The sequence below is a fragment of the Balaenoptera ricei genome, chromosome 2, assembly GCF_028023285.1.
Source record: "Balaenoptera ricei isolate mBalRic1 chromosome 2, mBalRic1.hap2, whole genome shotgun sequence".
NCBI lineage: Eukaryota > Metazoa > Chordata > Mammalia > Artiodactyla > Balaenopteridae > Balaenoptera > Balaenoptera ricei.
The window spans coordinates 106116550-106136927 of NC_082640.1; the positions used below are offsets into that span (position 1 = coordinate 106116550).

A 20378-nucleotide genomic window follows, 5' to 3' on the forward strand; every position below is an offset into this window, starting at 1 on the left:
AGTGGTCATTGTGTATATATTTTTTTAAATTATTTATTTTTCAGAGTTCATAGCTACTGATAAAAGTGTTTCCTTATATGGAAAGCCTTTTCTTCAACTATCACAAATGAAATTAAATCTCTTCATTACATATAAAATTTTTGAAAAATCTAAGCTTACGAATAACCAAAAAAATTTGTTTTCCCATCCTGAACAAATTTCCTCGAAGGGTTAGCTTGAAAAATACATGGCCAAGACTGCAGTGTACACAATATGTAAAGGTTTAACATTATTTTAGATTTCCCCACAGGGTTTACTGTAAAACAAAACAACAAGAATAACACTGCCAAATATCAAATATCATTTGTCCACAGGTACTCAGCCTTCTATCTGTTGTCCTGGTTAGACCACAGAAAGTTGTTACGCACAAGAGTTGACCAGGAGCCTACAGATTTTAAAGTGGGATTGAAAAAATTTATGTGACTGTATCTTTTTCTCTCTCTACACCAAGAGAAAAATGCATTACTTGGGCCACCTCTTAAACCATTCACAACAGGCCTTTATAAATTCTCAACAAATTGGACTTGTACTTAGGTCTTTTTAAAACAACCTGAGAAGGCACAAGTATCACATTCCTTATTTGACAAATGAGGACAAATTAATCCTTGAGAGCTATGGCCATTTCAACCCATAGCACCCCTAGGCTAGTGTCATAATTTGAATTCACAACTCCTGATTCCCAAGCCTTTGACTGCTCCAACCACCAAACCACATTTAATCATTCCCCAACCCTTTGTTTCCCAAATCTAGCTGAGAATCAGAACTACCACAGGATACCCTGGCCCTACCTCTGATCTACTGAAACTGGATATGAGTGTCCTAATCCTGTGTAGCACAGTGCAGCCTGCCTTTTAATATTCGGAGACCTACAGTGATGGCACAAATGAAGAAGAAACCAATTTACAGAAATATTTTTCACACCATCATGTAAAACTAGTACATGTCTTTGTCCCTTTAGAGTAATTCTGACCTCAGTCTTTAATTCTGCTGTCAGTCAAACAAAATTATACAGATTTCAAATCCAGTTGTAAAATAAATCAAATATGCATAGCAAAAAACAGACTTCAGCTTCAATTAATAGAATTTTAACACAAACCTGGCTAGAGGAATTGCTCATATAAAAGAAAGAAAAAGTCAAGAAACCTTCCTCTTGAACACAACTATCAATCAGTCCCTTTCCCTATTTTGTAAAGTAGTATTAACAAACACAAAACACAGCCACAGGAATACAGATGAGGCAATAGTCTATATTCCTTTCCACTACAAGTGGGGTCATTTATGTGTTTCAGACCTGAATAAAATACAGGTAACAATCTAAATTCAATCATGACAATAAAATACTTTCTATTTTCCAAGTTTGATGGTAATAATATATTTACACTTTAAAAATAATTTTTGCTCGGTTTTTTTTTGTTTCTTAAAAAGACATAACATGCTCAAGAGTACACAGAATATGGAAAAAATCATCACTTTGTCTAAGAGATCAAATAGTAGTATAAAACAATGCTCTTGACATACTAAACCCAGTTCAAGAATGATATCATCAGGGAATCTAACATGGTGTTTACTTCAAAGATGACATTCAAGTAGTTATTTAGAACACTATGCCTAATGTATCTATTAAGAAGTAAGCCTGCTATCTAAATGCTGTAGCTTTTAATATCTTCTATATCCACCACCACCTCCTCCATATGGATCTCCATAACCTCTTCCACCATAGCCCCCTCTTCCTCCATAGCCCCCTCTTCCACCATAATCTCCCCTGCCTTGGAAACCTCCTCCTCTACCACCCCCTCCTCCACCTCCACTCCACCCCCCTCCCCCTCCCCAACCACCTCTTCCACTCCCACCACCTCCTCTACCACCACCTCCACCACCCCAACCACCCCTTCCACCGCCTTCTTGTCTCTTTTGCCAAGGGGGCATTTCAGGGGGTGGTGGTTCAATTTCATTCGGCCGTCCTCCCCTGTCAGGCACCCTTCCCATCAGCACCTGTGTAAAGAAATATTTTCTTTCAGTTTCCAATATTTTAAAAGTTAAAATTTACATAAAGGATACAGGCAATATTGAAGTTATTGTTCTAATCAAGAAACAGAAGTCAAATATTTAAGGACATGAAAGTATCAGACATGGCAGTATGAATTAATATTGAAAATACAAATGTGATTGTGTGACAAATTCCTCACAATGTGCTGTTATTTTTAAGCAATGTGGGGGAATATTTCTGAAACTTAAGGACTTGTTTAAATTTGTTTAGCAAATTTTATAACAAATGTTAGTACCCATCACACTAAGAAATTTTTTTAGCAAAACATTTACAATATACGTAAAATACATACCTTACATTAATTGACTTCATATCCATTTATGCAACAACTCTGGACTTTCTATTGCCATTGGTTTGGTAATAGATTATCCAATAAAAGACTATTTCTGAGCACATTTTATTTCAACAGAGTATGAAGTATATATGATAACATGTTCATCTCTGACTGCATTATACCCACATAATGGCTATAATCCAAGGTTATTGTTGTAAAGAGATACAAGGATTTTCAATAAACTATTCCTTTTTTATGAGAAATTAAGCTCACTAACTTTCAATGATGATACTAGTTACTATATTATAGAGAAAAGAGAGACTTGACACACTTCCTTAACCATGCTTTATAATGCTTTGAAGGATAAACCAAGGAAGAGTTTGCTTTAAGTCCCCAACTTTCTGTAGAAAGGAGCTACTTTATATGCCCGTGTACAGAGACCAACAGGAAGCAAATAGCTTCCTGCTAGTCTCTTTCAGGAAAGAAGATAAACCAGAACTGCCTCAACCAAAATGATCTATGAATCAGTTGTGTTCTATTTCCTTTGATTCTCCAATCAAAATCATGTTTTACTACTTTATGTCATAAATGAAAGACAAAAAGTACAACATCCTCACTGTGGGACAAGGTTCGAAGAAGGAAACATTCTTTTAAAAGTCAGCAATAACATCCTAATTACCAAATCCAAAAAATATCAGTAGCTTTTTTCTTGGTCGTTATCTTCATTGAGCTCTCCACCAAACATGCTATGTTGGTGGATATACAGGGACGCTGTTCCAAGATCTCATAATAAGATTCCCCTCAAATAATTAGACTATAAATTACAAACTCAGAAAAGAGATGGACAATGTCACTTAAAGAAATAGAACTCTTGATCCATCAAGACTAGCTTATAACCTGATACAAGACATTAAGTAACATATTTAAAGACAGAACACTTTAAGAAGAGAGGAGGTTGGTCTAAAATGGAAGCAGGAAGGCCCAAACACTGGTGCCTAACTTAGTAATAATTAGCAAAACTGACTTTACATACAGCCATCCCTTGATACAGGATACCTTTCTCACTGCACTGAGTGAGAAATGTTTTTAAATTACCCAAATCCCTTACTTCTGATTTCTTGCTCTTTTGTAGTAGTTTGTCATAGAGTGATCTATCTAAATGAAGAGTAAGTATATGCTAATCAAGCTGATATAAACATTCTAAATTAGTTTATTGTTGCCGCTGCTGTCGTAAAGTAAAAAATTCAGACTCTGAGCTTATTTAAGACCACTGTCAGAGCAATGGATCTATACTCTGAATCAGGAAATGGAACCTCCAAGAGATTCCGCAACTTGCCCAAGGTGATTGCTCTAAGTAAATGATAGAGCTAGGATGTGAACCCAAAGCATGTACTCTTCCCTTTACATCAAAGATCTAAGGAATATGTGAGTGCCCGAAATGACTCCTACAGATTTTTACTGACAAAAAATGATTACATTATCAGAAAGAAGGCAAATAATTCTTGCTAATGCTATTCATAAAAATAATTTTTAATTCCTCTAATTCAGATAAAACTGTGGTTTAATTTATGAATACAGAAATTCAAACAAACATGCACACAGAAAACATTACTAAGCCTAAACTGACTGAAGCCCCTCCACCACTCTCTTTTCTAGGAGTTCACTAGGATTAAAAGAAAAATGGATTAAATCTGTAAAAACATCAAACAAGGATATTATAAATTCATTATGCACTGTTACTGAAAGAAAAACCAACCTTATTAATGGCACATGCTGTCTTCTCCCGGCTGGAGCCACTACTTGTCCTGATGATCTTGGATAGATCTTCACGGGCAGCAAGTAGATGTGCCAAGGTTATTGTTGTCTTGGGTGACAAAGCATAACGCTTAGGCTGGTAAATTCTTGCTATGTCATCTGTTTTTATCTAAATGACAAAATTCAGGGAAAAAAAGGAACTAAAGAACATTTCAATGAAAGAGCAATGGTGGGACTTCCCTGGTGGTCCAGTGGTTAAGACTCCACCTTCCAATGCAGGGGACGTGGGTTCGATCCCTGGTCAGGGAACTAAGACCCCACATGCCGTGGGGCAACTCAGCCTACGCGCCCCAACTACTGAGCCCACGTGCTCTAGAGCCTGCGCGCCGCAACTAGAGAGCCCGTGCACCACAACTACTGAGAAGCCCGCATGCAATAACGAAAGATCCTGCATGCCACAACTAAAGATCCTGCATGCCACAACTAAAGATCCCACATACTACAACGAAGATCCCGCATGCCGCAACTAAAGATCCTGCATGCTGCAACAAAGATCCCGCGTGCCACAACTAAGACCCAACGCAGTCAAATTAATTACTTTTAAAAAAGGGAGATGGCAATCATAATCTTCAGAAAGAAAAAAAGGAGATAATAACACAAGCAAAGGAACAGAGAAGAGCAAAACATTCAAATATCTGATAATCTGTAAGTAGAATGAGAAAAAAAAAAAAAGCCCAACAGATGCTAAAAGACTATATAACTACCAGTAACAACTCATTAAAAAAGTAACCGAAAAAAAAAAAAAAATTCCATTCATATTAACAAAAAGCAAAATACCTAAAAATAGCTGTACCGAAAACACACACAGAACCTTTAAGAAGAAAACATTAGTAAATCTACAAAAACAAAAGTAAAACTTGAATAAACAGAAATACCAAGTTTCTGGATGGGGACATTGTGAGTATTGTCGGTTTCCCTCAAAATTAACATAGATTTACTGCAGTCCTACTGGAATGTTTTTTTGGGGGGAGTGGTGGGCAGGGAGGTAGGGGATATCTAAATCATCACTGCCTTAACAGTTAACATTCACTGACTACTTGTTAAATGAGCCAAGCTATTCTTCATCTAACATCATATCTTTAATCTTCAAAACATCCTTTTAGAGTGGTTGTATAGATAACACCATACTATCCTACCTCAGACTAATTAAATGGAACTGGTGGGGGGAATAGATTGATGAAACAAAAGAGGCAATTGAGGTTCAGGGCCTCATAAATGCATAAATGCAATAAACGATAGAGGAGGCATCAAAGATCAGTGAGACAAAAAGACATGAAGGAAACTTAAATGTCTATTATTAAGTGAAAGAAGCTAATCTGAAAATAATAATCTGTATGACTTCAACTATATGACATTCTGGAAAAAGCAAAACTATAGAAATAGTAAAAAGATTAAATGGGTTGCCAGGGGGTTGTGTGGAGGGAGGGAAGAATAGGCAAAGCAGAGAAGATTTTTCGGGCAGTGAAAATATTCTGTACGATACTATAATGGTGATACATGTCTTTGTGTATTTTTTCAAAACCACAAAATGTGCAGCACCAAGAGTGAAACCTAATATAAACTATGGGACTTTGGATAATAATGATGTATCAATGTAGGTTCATCAGCTGCAAAAATTTACTACTCTCGTGGGGGATGATGATGGGGAGGTTATGTGTGTGTGGGGGCAGGAGGTAAATGGAAATCTCAAAACCCTCTGTTCAATATTGCTATGAACCTTTAACTGCTCTAAAAATAAAGAATATTAAAACATTAAAAAAAAGAGCAATGAGAAAAGAAATAGATTTTTTAAATGGTGCTGCAATGAACTGTTGTCTATTTGTAAAATAATAATAATAATAATAATCAACATATAACTAAGGGGATTCCAAATATAATAAAGAGTTCGTTGTTTAACTACAAGCAACTATATGCCAATAAAATGGACAACCTAGAAGAAATGGATAAATTCTCAGAAAGATACAAGCTTCCAAGACTGAACCAGGAAGAAATAGAAAATATGAACAGATCAATCACAAGTACTGAAATTAAAAGTGATTTTAAAACTTCCAACAAACAAAAGTCCAGGACCAGATGGCTTCACAAGCGAATTCTGTCAAATATTTAGAGAAGAGTTAACACCTATCCTTCTCAAACGTGCAGAGAAAGTAACAACCCCCAAGCTAATTCTACAAGGCCACCATCACCCTGATACCAAAACCAGACAAAGATATCACAAAAAAAGAAAATTACAGGCCAATATCACTGATGAATATAGATGCAAAAATCCTCAACAAAATACTAGTAAACTAAATGCAACAACACATTAAAACGATCATACACCATGATCAAGTGGGATTTATCCCAGGGATATAAGGATTCTTCAACGTACATAAATCAATCAATGTGATACATGACATTAACAAACTGAAGAATAAAAACCATATGAGCATCTCAATAGATGCAGAAAAAGCTTCTGACAAAAATCAACAGCCATCTATGATACAAACTCTCCAGAAAGTGGACACAGTGGAAGCATATCTCAACATAGTAAAGGCCATATACAACAAACCCACAGCAAACATCATTCTCAATGGTGAAAAACTGAAAGCATTTCCTCTAAGATCAAGAACAAGACAACGATGTCCACTGTCTCCACTTTTATTCAACATAGATTTGAAAGTCCTAGCCATGGCAATCAGAGAAGAAAAAGAAATAAAAGGAATCCAAATAGGAAAAGAAGTAAAACTATCTGTTTGCACATGACGTGATACTATACATAGAAAATCCTAAAGATGATACCAGAAAACTACTAGAGCTCATCAATGAATTTGGTAAAGTTGTAGGATATAAAATTAATACACAGATATTTCTTGCATTCCTATACATTAACAACAAAAGATCAGAAAGAGAAATTAGGGAAACAATCCCATCTACCATTGCATCAAAAAGAAAAAAATACCTGTACTCAGGAGGCAAAAGACCTGTACTCAGAAAACTATAAGATACTGATGAAAGAAATCAAAGATGACACAAACAGATGGAAAGATATACCATGTTCTTGGATTGGAAGAAACAATATTATCAAAATGACTATACTACCCAAAGTAATCCACAGATTCGATGCAATCCCTATCAAATTATCAATAGCATTTTCCACAGAATTAGAACAAAAAAATTTTACAATTTGTATGGAGACACAAAGGACCCTGAATAGCCAAGGCAATCTTGAGAAAGAAAAACGGAGCTGGAGGAATCAGGCTCCCTGACTTCGGACTATACTACAAAGCTACAGTAACCAAAACAGTATGGTACTGGCACAAAAACAGAAATATAGATTAATGGAACAGTATAGAAAGCCCAGAGATAAACCCACACACCCATGGTCACCTAATCTATGACAAAGGAGGCAAGACTATAAACTGGAGAAAAGACAGTCTCTTCAATAAGTGGTGCTGGGGAAACTGGACAGCTACATGTAAAAGAAGGAAATTAGCACATTCCCTAACACCATACACAAAAATAAACTCAAAATGGATTAAAGACCTAAATGTAAGACCAGATACTATAAAACTCTTAGAGGAAAACATAGGCAGAACACTGACATAAACTGCAGCAAGATCTTTTTTGATCCTCCTCCGAGAGCAATGAAAACAAAAACAAATGGGACCTAATGAAACTTAAAAGCTTTTGCACAGCAAAGGAAACCATCAACAAAACTAAAAGAAAACCCACAGAATGGGAGAAAATATTTGCAAACAAAGTGACTGACAAGGGATTAATCTCCAAAATATACAAACCGCTCATGCAGCCTAATATCAAACAAACAAACAACCCAATCAAAAAATGGGCAGATCTAAATAGACATTTCTCCAAAGAAGACATACAGATGGCTAAAAAGCACATGAAAAGATGCTCAATATCACTAATTATTAGAGAATGCAAATCAAAACTACAATGAGGTATCACCTCACACTAGTTAGAATGGCCATCATCAAAAAATCTACATACAACAAATGTCGGAGAGGGTGTGGAGAAAAGGGAAACCTTTTGCACTGTTGATGGGAATGTAAATTGATACAGCCACTATGGAGAACAGTATGGAGTTTCCTCAAAAAACTAAAAATAGAATTACCATATGACCCAGCAATCCCACTACTGGGCATATACCCAGAGAAAACCACAATTCAAAAAGACACATGCACCCCAATGTTCATTGCAGCACTATTTACAATAGCCAGGTCATGGAAGCAACCTAAATGCCCATCAACAGACGAATGGATAAAGAAGATGTGGTACATATATACAATGAAATATTACTCAGCCATAAAAAGGAACGATATTGGGTCATTTGTTGAGACGTGGATGGATCTACAGACTGTCATACAGAGTGAAGTAAGTCAGAAAGAGAAAAACAAATATTGTATATTAACGCATATATGTGGAACCTAGAAAATGGTACAGATGAACCAGTTTGCTGAGCAGAAACTGAGACAGAGAAGTAGAGAAAAAACATATGGACACCAAGGGGGGAAAGTGGTGGGGGGCGGGGGTGGTGTGATGAATTGGGAGATTGGGATTGACATGTATACACTGATGTGTATAAAATGGATGACTAATAAGAAAAAAAAAATATCTGATAGTGGAATGGACTTGGAATCTTTGATCACCTAAGACAGTTCCTTGAACTTTGTAGGTGTCTAAAATAATATTCAGTAATTCTTTGCCAACTGTTGATCTTAATGAACTAAATCAGGCTTTTGTCTTAGCTTTCTTAATAAGTTATAACACAGAGAAAAGTGCATTAAGTCATAAGTTTAACTATAAACTTATGACTTATGTGAGTTATCTGAACTCCCACTAGTATAACCACTACTCAGACCAAGAAACAGAACTTTTCCCAGCACCTCGGAAGCCTTCCTTATACTATTTCCTGGTCATGACCCCTGCTTTCTGCCCCCATAATAACTATTACCTTCACCATAAATTTGTTTTGCCCAGTTTTGAATTTTTTAAAAAGAAACCATACAATGTATATAATTTTATGTCTGCCTTGTTTTGCTGAATATTGCTCATGAGTTTTATTTCTGTTGTTGCTTATAGCAATACTCACTTATTTTTACTGTCTTCTATATTTTATTATATAAATGCAAAATATATTCTAATGTTGATGAACAACAACAACAAAAAGAAATCCTGGGCATGGATTGACTTCGTGTTAAGAAACTCATTACAGGCAGGGAAAAAAATGACAAAATGAATATATAAGGTCAAGAATTTGTATGCCCAAAAAAAAAAAAAAAAGCACAAGAAAAGATGCTCAATATCACTAATTATTAGAGGAATGCAAATCAAAGCTACAATGAGGTATCACCTCACACTTGTTAGAATGGCCATCATCAAAAAATCTACAAACAATAAATGTTGGAGAGGGAGTGGAGAAAAGGGAACCCTCTTACACTGTTGGTGGGAATGTAAATTGGTACAGCCACTATGGAGAACAGTATGGAGATTCCTTAAAAAACTAAAAGTAGAGCTACCATATGATCTAGAAATCCCACTCATAGGCATATATCTGGAGAAAACCATAATTAGAAAGGGTAGATGCACCCCAATGTTCACTGCAGCACTATTTACAATAGCCAGGACATGGAAGCAACCTAAATGTCCATCGAAAGAGGAATGGATAACGAAGATGTGGTACATATATACAATGAAATATTACTCAGCCATAAAAAAGAATGAAATAATGCCATCTGCAGCAACATGGATGGACCTAGAGTTTATCATACTAAGTCAGACAGAGAAAGACAAGTATCATATGATATCGCTTATATGTGGAATCCAAAAAAATCGTACAAAAGAACCTATTTACAAAACAGAAATTGAGTCACAGATGTAGAAAACAAACTTATGGTTACCAAGGGGGAAAGGGAGGGGGGAGGGGTAAATTGGGAGATTCGGACTGACATATACACACTACTATATATAAAATAGATAACTAATAAGAACCTACTTTATAGCACAGGGAACTCTATTCAATACTCTGTAATGACCTATATGGGAATAGAATCTAAAAAAGAGTGGATATAGGTATATGTATAACTGACTCACTTTACTGTACAGCAGAAACTCACACAACATTGTAAATCAACTATACTCCAATAAAAAAATTAATTATAAATTTTTAAAAAGAGTTCACTGTTTAAAGTTTTATTTTAAACCGAAAAACTTAACCATATTATAGACTAAAATTTCTGCACATCAAAAGACATAAAACAAAAGACCACTGGGGAAAATATTTTCAACAAATAAAGCAACTAGCTAACTTCCTTAATATATAAAAAGCTCAATCAGAAGGAAAACAGGAAGACCTTAAGGGGAAAAAAAGACAAGACACAAATAGAAATTTCAAAAAAGAGGAAATTCAAATTACTAATAAGCTTATGAAAGAGTTCAACTGTACCACTAATAAAAAATATACAAGTTAAAACAATTTAGTCTTTTTTAACCATCAAGTTAGCCATAAAATTGGTAATATTCTAAATATTAAAGAAGCTAAAGTGAAGGCAAAATTTCATTTACCCTACTTGTAGGAACTTAAATTCATACAAACTTTGTAAAAAAACAATTTGGTGATGTGAATCAAGAGCATTAAGAGTCATAACCTTTCACACAGTAAATTTCCATTTAGGAATCCCTAGGAATCCAGGGGTTTCACATCTGCAGACATGGAGGGCTGATTGTGCAGTTACATGGGACAACATGGATGAACCTTGAAAGCATTATGCTAAGAAGCCAGACGTAAAAAGCCACATATTGTATGAATCCTTATATATATGAAATATCCAGACAGGCAAATCCAAAGAGACAGAAAGTAGGTTATAGTAGTGAGTGTCAGAGAAGGAAGGTGAAGGTACTGCAAGTGACCACTAATAGATGCATGTTTCTTTTGGCAGTGAGGGAAACGTTGTGGAATTAGATAATGGCACAGAATACAGTGAATATACTAAAAACCACTGAACTGTATACTTTAAGATGGTGAATTATATCTCAAAAAATAAGAAATAAATTAAAAATTAATTTAAAAAGGACACCGAAATAGAACTTTTAGAGATATGGGACAATGATCACAATATATTCAGTAAAAAAAAAAAAAAAAGCAAACTATAAAAGTATACTCAGTCTTATTTCAATACCCGCAAAATAACAGAGAAACCAGATTAACCATACTAATAAACATGTATAATCTTTTTGAAGGGCAGCTCTAGAGTGTGCATCAAAAGCATCATAATGCATATTCTTTGATCAAGAAATTCCACTTTTAGGAATATATCATGGACATGAACAAAAATTTAGCTGCCAAAAATTTCATTACAGGGTCAAAGGAGACAAAATTAAAGGAAAACTCAATGTCAATCAATAGAGTATATCTGTATGCAAAAGATTTTAAATGCTGTAGAACAATATTTGATGAGTCTTTCAACAACATCAGACACATGAAATAGGGAGAATAAGATAAAGATATATTAAATTTAACAGGAAAAGAAAACTCAGGGTATAAATGTATATACTCATATAATCAATTGAAAAGGATGGCATGAAAGGCCAAAATTTGACCTATACTCTGAGAAAAAAAATATTTTAAAAATCTTCCGGACTAAGGAAAAAACAACAAAAACACAAACTCCTTGTCCTAAAACATGATGAAAAAAGACCAACATGAGATGATAAAATATCAAGATATTTCCTAAAGGTATCTTCTCAAACACACTAAATTATTTTAAAAAATTAAAAATACACATATACTACAATAAAGAGAATGGAAAAGGGGATACAGGTCAGAAGGGAAAACCAACATCTCAGAAAATGAAACTGGGAGCCAAAAATAGGGGTTAACTGTCTATATGTGGAATAGTCTATTCTTCCAACCCCTGGTGCCATGTTGCCCCTCCTCCTCCTCTGGCCAAAGGAGAATAATGTACAGAAAAAAATGAGGCTTCCCTTCTTGAAAAAATGAGCAGCTACAGAGAAAAGACTTCTCCAAGTGAGCATCAGGAATTTCCACAGCACAGGAGGCAGCTCCAAAGTCTGACATCAACAATCCTGATCAACGACTACAGTTCCCAATCAGTTTTTCAGTGTCTTCTCTTAAATATGAACAAAGGACCATCATGATTTGAAGAAAGCCACCACAAGAGAGAGACCAAGAAAAACAAACCAAAAATTGCCCTGGAAGACACAGAAATAATTAAAGGGAAAAAAAAACACAAAACCTTTTATTAAAAAAATCTTTCATCCCCATTGAAGAAGACAGCACGTTCATAAAACAAGAAAAAAAAGAAAAAAGACATGAAAAAGGAAAACTCAAGAAGCAAAAAGAGTTCCTGGAAATGAAAAAATGATGGCAGAAACAAAAATTTAGTGCCAAGCACAGAATAAAATTGAGGACATTTCCAAGAAAGTCAATCAAAAAGGAAGAGATAGAAAATGAGAAAAAAAATAAAGCAACTCAAATGGATCTATCCAGGGGGTCTAATATCTGAATAACAAGAGTTTCAGAAAGAGAAAACAAAAGGGAAGAAATTAATAAAGAGAAATATAAAAGTTAAGAGTCTACAGATTGAAATGCCCACCTAATGTTTAGCACAATGAATTCAGGAAGACCCAGACTGACATATGCTGCGAAATTTCAGAACTCCAAGGATAAAGAAGAGAGTCCAACCACCAGGGAAGTCCCTGTTTTTCTTTAATTAACAATGATCTTATCCACTGCACCACCCAAATGTAAAATAGATAGCTAGTGGGAAGCAGCCGCATAGCACAGGGAGATCAGCTTGGTGCTTCGTGACCACCTAGAGGGGTGGGATACGGAGGGTGGGAGGGAGGGAGATGCAAGAGGGAAGAGATATGGGAACATATGTATATGTATAACTGATTCACTTTGTTATAAAGCAGAAACTAACACACCATTGTAAAGCAATTATACTCCAATAAAGATGTTTAAAAAAAAAAAAAAAACAATGATCATTTTTCTTTTCTTTTTTTTTTTTTTAACAATGATCTTTTGATGTTCCTACTACCTGGTTTCCTGCAAAAACTCCTATATATCCTGGCTCCTTCCTTACCTCTTCAGAGCAGTCCCTCAGAGTCATCTGAGAGGCTGTCTTCCAGGCTTAAGTCCTCAGCAAGTCTGTCAAATAAAATGTAATTCTCAAAAAAAAAAAAAAGAAAGAAGAAGAAGATGGTCCAAAAGCTCCCAAAGAAAAATAAAAGGTCATCCAAAAGGACAGGGAATGGCACTGGATTTCTCAACAGCAGCACTATATGCTAGAAAACAATGAAGCAATGCCTTCAATATTCTTAGAGAAAAATGTTTTCCACCTAGAATTTTATATTTACCCAAACTATCAATCAAATGTGGCAGCAGAATAAACGTATTTTCAGAATTCAAGGGTTCAGAAAAATCACTCCTATGCACCCTTTGTTAGGAAGTTATTTGTGGATTTACTATGGCAGATTGAGGGAATAAACAATAAAAGAGAAGGCCATGGGATCCAGGAAATAGTGGAGTAGCCAAGGATAGGCACGCAAACAGCCCAATTTGCAGTAGAAGGATACAAGCTTTTAGGAGGGAAAGTATAGAAAAGAGGACTCATTAGAATACTTGATTTTTAAAAGTATATTTAAAACAGAGAAAAAGAAAAGAAAAAAGCAGCAGCCGCATATGATAATGAAATACAATGCAGGAAAAAAATAAACTCCAATTAGAAGACATCTGGTAAACAGAATGGCTCCCCCAAGATCTCCACATCCTAATCCCTAGAACCTGTGACTATGTCACCTTGAAGATACAGATGCGAGTGAAGTTAGGGATCTTGAGATGGATTATCTGGGTAAGCCCAGTGTAATCATAAGGTTCCTGATAAGAGAGAGACAGCAGAAGGCATGTGACAATGGAAGCAGAAGGAGAAAGTCTGGAAGACCCTACACTATTGATTTTGAAGTTGGAGGATGAGGTCATGACTCGTACACAGGTGGTGTCTGGAAGCTAGTAAATGCAAGGAAACAGATTCTCCCCTGAAGTGTCTGGGAGGAACGCAACCCTGCCAATACCTTCGTTTTAGGACTTCTGATCTCTAGATCTGTAAGAAAATAAATGTGTATTATTTAAACCACGAAGTTTGTGGTAATTTATTACAGCAGCCATAGGAAACCAATGTGGGGCACCACATGGAGAGAGAGACCACCTAAGAGCCAAGATGACAAGTGAAGCACCCCAAGAAACAGTTAGCAAAACACAGACATGTGAGACAACCGTCTTGGATGTTCCAGCCTAACCCAGCCCAGGTATCAGTTGAATGAAGCTGCATAAATGACCCCAGTTGATACAATATGGGGGCAGGACAACTGCCCAGTTAATCCAAAGAATGTAATAATAATATCTGAGAGTAACAGGCATAGATTTACCCTCCTACCTGAAACAACTATAAAACTGGACAACCCATGTGAACCAGTGATTTTCAGACACTGGACATCAAGGAGCACAGGACACAATGATCCCTCAAACAGGGGAAGCAAATGTTTTCCTATAATTGTCCCAGCTTACAGTCTGGAGTGGAGGATCCCAGACGACGCCTGGGTACAGATTACAGGCATAAAATGGGAATGATGGGTGACAGCTCTCTAGAAAACTACCTGAAGAGATTCATATTTGGGAATGCCCCCACCCTCCAACCCCCTCTTCAACTGGAACACACTCCACAGCCTTAAGCCACCTTTAAGAAGGTTTGTTCAGGCATCAGTGCTACCTGACTCATTCCTAAATCCTTCTTTCTTGACCAGTCGCTCACTATATCTATCTCACTATCACATATGATGCCTTTTTTTAACGTATATCCTTGCATAAATTACAACATCTATGAGTTTTAAATAAATGTGAAAGATATGGGGAGAAATTAAGATATTTGCAAACAGGGACTTATACAAGACCAGGATCATTATTTAAGACCAGCAGTTGGCCTGGGCAGGAGCTTCAGACAGAGTGATAAAGTACAAATATGGCATCGTTACCTAACAGACAAGAGAGCCTGAAGAGCTGTCACAGAGTACCACCTACAGGACACAAATGGAAAAACAGCCTTACCTTTGCTCTATCAGACCATCCAAAGGACTGCACTGTTACATCTAATCGTTTCATCAACATCCGCCGACGGCACTCATATTCACAGGAAAGGGCATCATTGATTCTTTCCAGTTGTTCCTAAAGAATTTGGAAACAAAAATCATAACCTTTAGACTCATTATGCACAGAAAAGAAATTTCAGAATTGTGGTCAATACTTCCTATTAATTCAAAAGGTGGTACTTGATGGTCATTTTCTGATCCCATGAGGCTTTACAGTAAATTATTTAAATAATAAAGATATTTGATAGAACATTTAAAATATTCAGAAGATATTAAACATACAAATTAAACTCTACAATTGGTACAGTTTACCTGATCTTCAATCAAACATGTTAATTTAAGTAAAACGTCTACTTGCAAAGTAGTCTGGACCAATAAGGAAAGAAAATACCAACAACTTCCCATCTTGTTGGTGTTGAGCTACTACACTTTTCAAATTACAACTATACTAACATATTAGGCACTATAAATACTTTTGGCCAGGTTTTTTTTTTTTTTTAATTAATAATCTGAGTGAAGAAATGTTAGGACCTACTGCTCTAGAATATCATTCCATTTTAATTCTCCAATATAGAAAATGCATGCTACACACTGTAAAGTCTAGATGTCCATCTATAAAATTAAGTCATATTCACTACTTTAATTACATAAAGCTAATAAAAAAGGGGGGGTGACTTACCGCCTGTTCCAGACTTAAATCAATTTTTAGCAGTGGTTTTCCCACATGATTTTTCTGGACTTGTGAGAGAATATCTTTCACCTAAAATTAAACATAAAAGATTGTGAAAATGTATATCCCTAATTTAAAACAATCTTATTCTTGCTTAAAACGCTTTGAATGCTAGAGAATTAATAAAATGTTAAAGAGAAATAGTTAAAATATACCTTCACATACTAGGAAAGAATATCACTACAATGCAGAGTATCTTTCTCAAAGAAGCATTAGTTACATTAATTCAAGCTATAGCACACCTTTTCCAGAGTAAGAGATAATGTACATGGACAACTAAAGAAGTAGCTACTAAAAGGTTTTATTATGAGAATCTATAATGTTTTATGTGAAATAAATTCAGAGTTTCTTAAGATGGCACGCTCTTACATGCTGACAAATTCTCAAAAGGGATACTAAAACCTTTGCTGAGTATGTTGGTTTTACTCAATTAAATATTTTGTACACATTCCACTGTTCAGCAAGACAACACAGGAGAGCAAGCCCTCTCAATTAGTCGCCACATACACATTTCATTACTTTTGCAAAGGCACTGATTTGAATTACTTGAAACATTTTTATTTTGGTGAACAAGATTTAGACATTCGCTTTTGCTTTAGCAATATCACAGGTCATTCAAACAGAATGAAATATTTACAGTTGCTTAGTTATAAAGTAACTAGAGAAAATAATCAGGAAGAGTTCACATTTTGAGGAGTATGAACCTTATTTAATGTTGGGGGACCTCTTTTAAAAAGAATTAAAAATTATGAACACAAAATTAGCTTGGAAACTGGTGGTGGTAATGGGAAGTGACTGTAAATGGGCACATGGTTTCTTCTGAGAATCATGGAAATGTTCTAAAATTAGATTTTGATGATGTTGTACTCTGTAAATATACTAAAATTCATTGAATTGTACACTTTAAATGGGCGAATTTTATAGCACTTAAATTATATCTTGAGAAAGCTATTTTTGAAAAATGAGCTTAGAAAGAACTTGTGCAAATTAGGGGGTCCCAAAGCTTAAGCTTTACATCACAGTAAATCTACCACTACAACAGTGATTACTGACACTATTCTTACACATTGAAAAGAATTATTATTTTCTTAAAACATACCATTTCTGTAGATTCCTCACTATTGTAAATACCTTCGATTTTGATATTTCATATACTACTAAAAGTTTTAGTCATAACCCCTTACTCAAGAGGGACTCTGAATGCATGCTTAAGTTTCTCACATATAATCACATTTCCTGTATTTCAACATTAGATAACAGTTTTAATAACTTTGAGAATTACTTGTGATAAAGAGGGAGTTAAGAGCAGACTCTGAGGTTGACCACCTGGGTTTGAAACTCCAGTCTACCACTACTCCTACTTAGAAACTTGTCTAATTTATTAAATCTTTCAGTACCTCAATTTTCTCAAATGGCTGTTGTAAATAATAATATCACTACTTCATTACAGGTGATGTAAGAATGCAATGAGTTATTACATATAAACAGTGAGCACAGTAAATGCTGTATGTGTGCTGTTAATATTACTATAATTACTTTAGATTTACATTTGAACAGCTTCGAGCTAAAAAAATAATGATAAATTTCCTCCCCAATGGTGACAAAGTGTCTTCTGGACACATCGTACATAGAAGAAAATATGGAAATTTCTGCTTTTGATAGGAACTGAATGGAGAAGTAAGTCATTATAGGTAAATATTTAGCCATGATGGCCATAGTAACTACTACCTTATAATTAGCCTGCCAGCACTTGAACACAGGCATTACAGCCTGCTTTAAGTAGAAAAAAGAGGTTTGGGGGTATTTTTAAATTCTAACTGAAACTCATAAAAGGAAAAAACCTCTCTGGGATCAATATGTGGAAGCACTGGGAGATTAGGAAGAGTCTAGAAATCTGTCTCAATTTGAAATAGCCCCAGATATTTTAGCCAACCCCAGATCATTCTTAATCCAGAGAAACAAATTCTGAAGAGCAATTTATTAACTCTACACCAATGTTTCTGAGCTGGGATTCATAGGTTTATTCTTTGGTTTACAAGTTCTAGGGGAAAAAAATAAGTTTTTATACTGTGTTTTCATCTTAATGATACTAAAATTCTCTGACATTCAGTAAGACAAATCTTTTTATTTTTCAGTTCATAAATTATCAATGCAAAGAGTACTTTATTCAAGAATTTAGTTTAAAACAGCATGTCTAAAAACAGAGTTTTAGTACCTATTCTTGAGGGTGAGAATTTTCTTTTCCTTAAAAATGAATCTTGTATTATTCCCCTAGAGGACTCCTACAAAACCTAGGAATTAAGCCAGAATTTGGTCTGTGAGAGTATCATTCTCTCTAATCTATGGCTTGACTGGGAACAAGGATAGTTTAATAATTGAAAAAAAAAAAAAAGCTAGAAGTACACAGGTTTTAGTTGTTTTTAACTACTCCATCAGGGTACTCATTCATTTATTCACTATACAACAAACATTTACTAAACACTTATCCACCAGAAATTGTGCATTTCTTTGCTCACTGCCAAAGACAACCACACTGCAATTCTAACAACATCCATTAAAAAGAAATTTAGTTTGCCTTTGACTTCATAGGATAACTCTACTTCTTTCATTATACTGTAGTACAACCTTGTTTAGAAAAGGGACCCTTAAATTTGCAAAAGGATTTCTATCAGGGCAAACCTTAACAAAGCCTAGCACTCACTCATTAAGATCTGATTCCTGAATATTACTTATAGTCAAATTAGGTCACATGCATATTAACTCCAAATCCAAAATTTAGTTTACACGGAGATAAATGTTTCTTTAAATAGAATGTATATCTTGTACTTAAAGGAAATACAGCTGACCCTTGAACAACATGGGTTTGAACTGTGCTGGTCCACTTATATGTGAATTTTTTTCACTAAATAAAATTACAGTACTATCCAATCCACACGTGGTTGAATTTATAAATGGGAACCGCAGATACAGAGGGACAACAGTGAAGTTGTATGTTAATTATCAACTCTGCAGAGGGTCAGCACCCCTAAGTCCCACATTGTTCAAGGGTCAACTGTATTTTCATTTTTAATTCAACATTTACATATCAGCATTTAACTGAATTTGGGGGAAATGAAAAATAAAACAAATACAATACCTTTGATTCCACTTGGTTCAGCATAAGTGGAATGTCAGAAGTTGCTGACTTGGGAATACCAAGGGTATCGCAGATAGCTTGAACTTCCTGATAAATTTCACTATTTTTATCTAATTGAGAATTTTTACGTTTCTTGTTCTGTAATATCTGTAAAGCTTGAAGCTCTGTACTTAAAAATACTATAATAAGAAAAGGGAAAAACAAATAATGTTAAAATGCACAAGAATGCTTTAAAGATCCCACTTCTGGGTATACATGCAGAGGAGCGAAAATCAGGATCTCAAAGAGATCTTCACTACCATATTCACTACTGTATTGTTCATAATAGCCAAGATTTGGAAATAACCTAGGTGTCCTTCAACAGATGAATGGATAAGGAAAATGTGGTACATGTATACAATGGAATTATTATCCAGCTTTAAAAAAGAAGGAAATCCAGCCATTTGTGACAACATGGATGAACCTGGAGGACACTGTGCGAAGTGAAATAAGCCAGACGCAGAAAGACAAATACTAATGATATCACTTTTATGAGGAGTCTAAAACAGTCAAACTCCTAAAGTAGAAAGTAGAATGGTGATTGCCAGGCTGGGGAAGGAGGAAACAAGGAGTTTAGTTAAATATAAATTTTATATTCGTTAAATATAAATTTCTGAAGAAATGGTGATCTGTTTTATTGAAGTTTTAAAATCAGAGGGACCGGGACTTCCCTGGTGGCGCAGTGGTTAAGAATCTGCCTGCCAATGCAGGGGACACAGGTTCAATCCCTGGTCTGGGGAGATCCCACATGCCGCGGAGCAACTAAGCCCGTGTGCCACAACTACTGAGCCTGCGCTCTAGAGCACGCAAGCCACAACTACTGAAGCCTGCGCACCTAGAGCCTGTGCTCCACAACAAGAGAACCCACCGCAATGAGAAGCCCACGCACCACAACAAAGAGTAGTCCCCGCTCGCCGCAACTAGAGAAAGCCCGTGCGCAGCAACTAAGACCTAACGCAGCCAAAAAAAATAAGTTAAAAAATCAGAGGGACCTTGGCATAGTCCTCATAAGCAAAGTTTGATACGTACTGGTTATATAAGATGAATAAGTCCTAGAGATCCACTTTACAGCATAGTGCCTATAGTTAACAATACTATATCGTACACTTAAAAATTTGCTAAGATGGTAAAT

General features: G+C 35.5%; 1 protein-coding gene across 1 annotated transcript in view; it reads right to left on the reverse strand.

Moving 5' to 3' along the window:
- Positions 1-967: 967 nt before the first annotated feature.
- The window catches only part of FAM98B (family with sequence similarity 98 member B), a 33430-nt gene continuing 14019 nt past the window's right edge, over positions 968-20378 (reverse strand). Inside the window, exons 4-8 of the mRNA XM_059915587.1 lie at positions 19208-19386; positions 16021-16101; positions 15301-15417; positions 4117-4284; positions 968-2031 (exon numbers count right to left, since the gene is read on the reverse strand). Coding sequence (XP_059771570.1) covers positions 1696-2031; positions 4117-4284; positions 15301-15417; positions 16021-16101; positions 19208-19386 — 881 coding nt within the window. The 3' untranslated portion in view covers positions 968-1695. The remainder of the gene's footprint in view (positions 2032-4116; positions 4285-15300; positions 15418-16020; positions 16102-19207; positions 19387-20378) is intronic.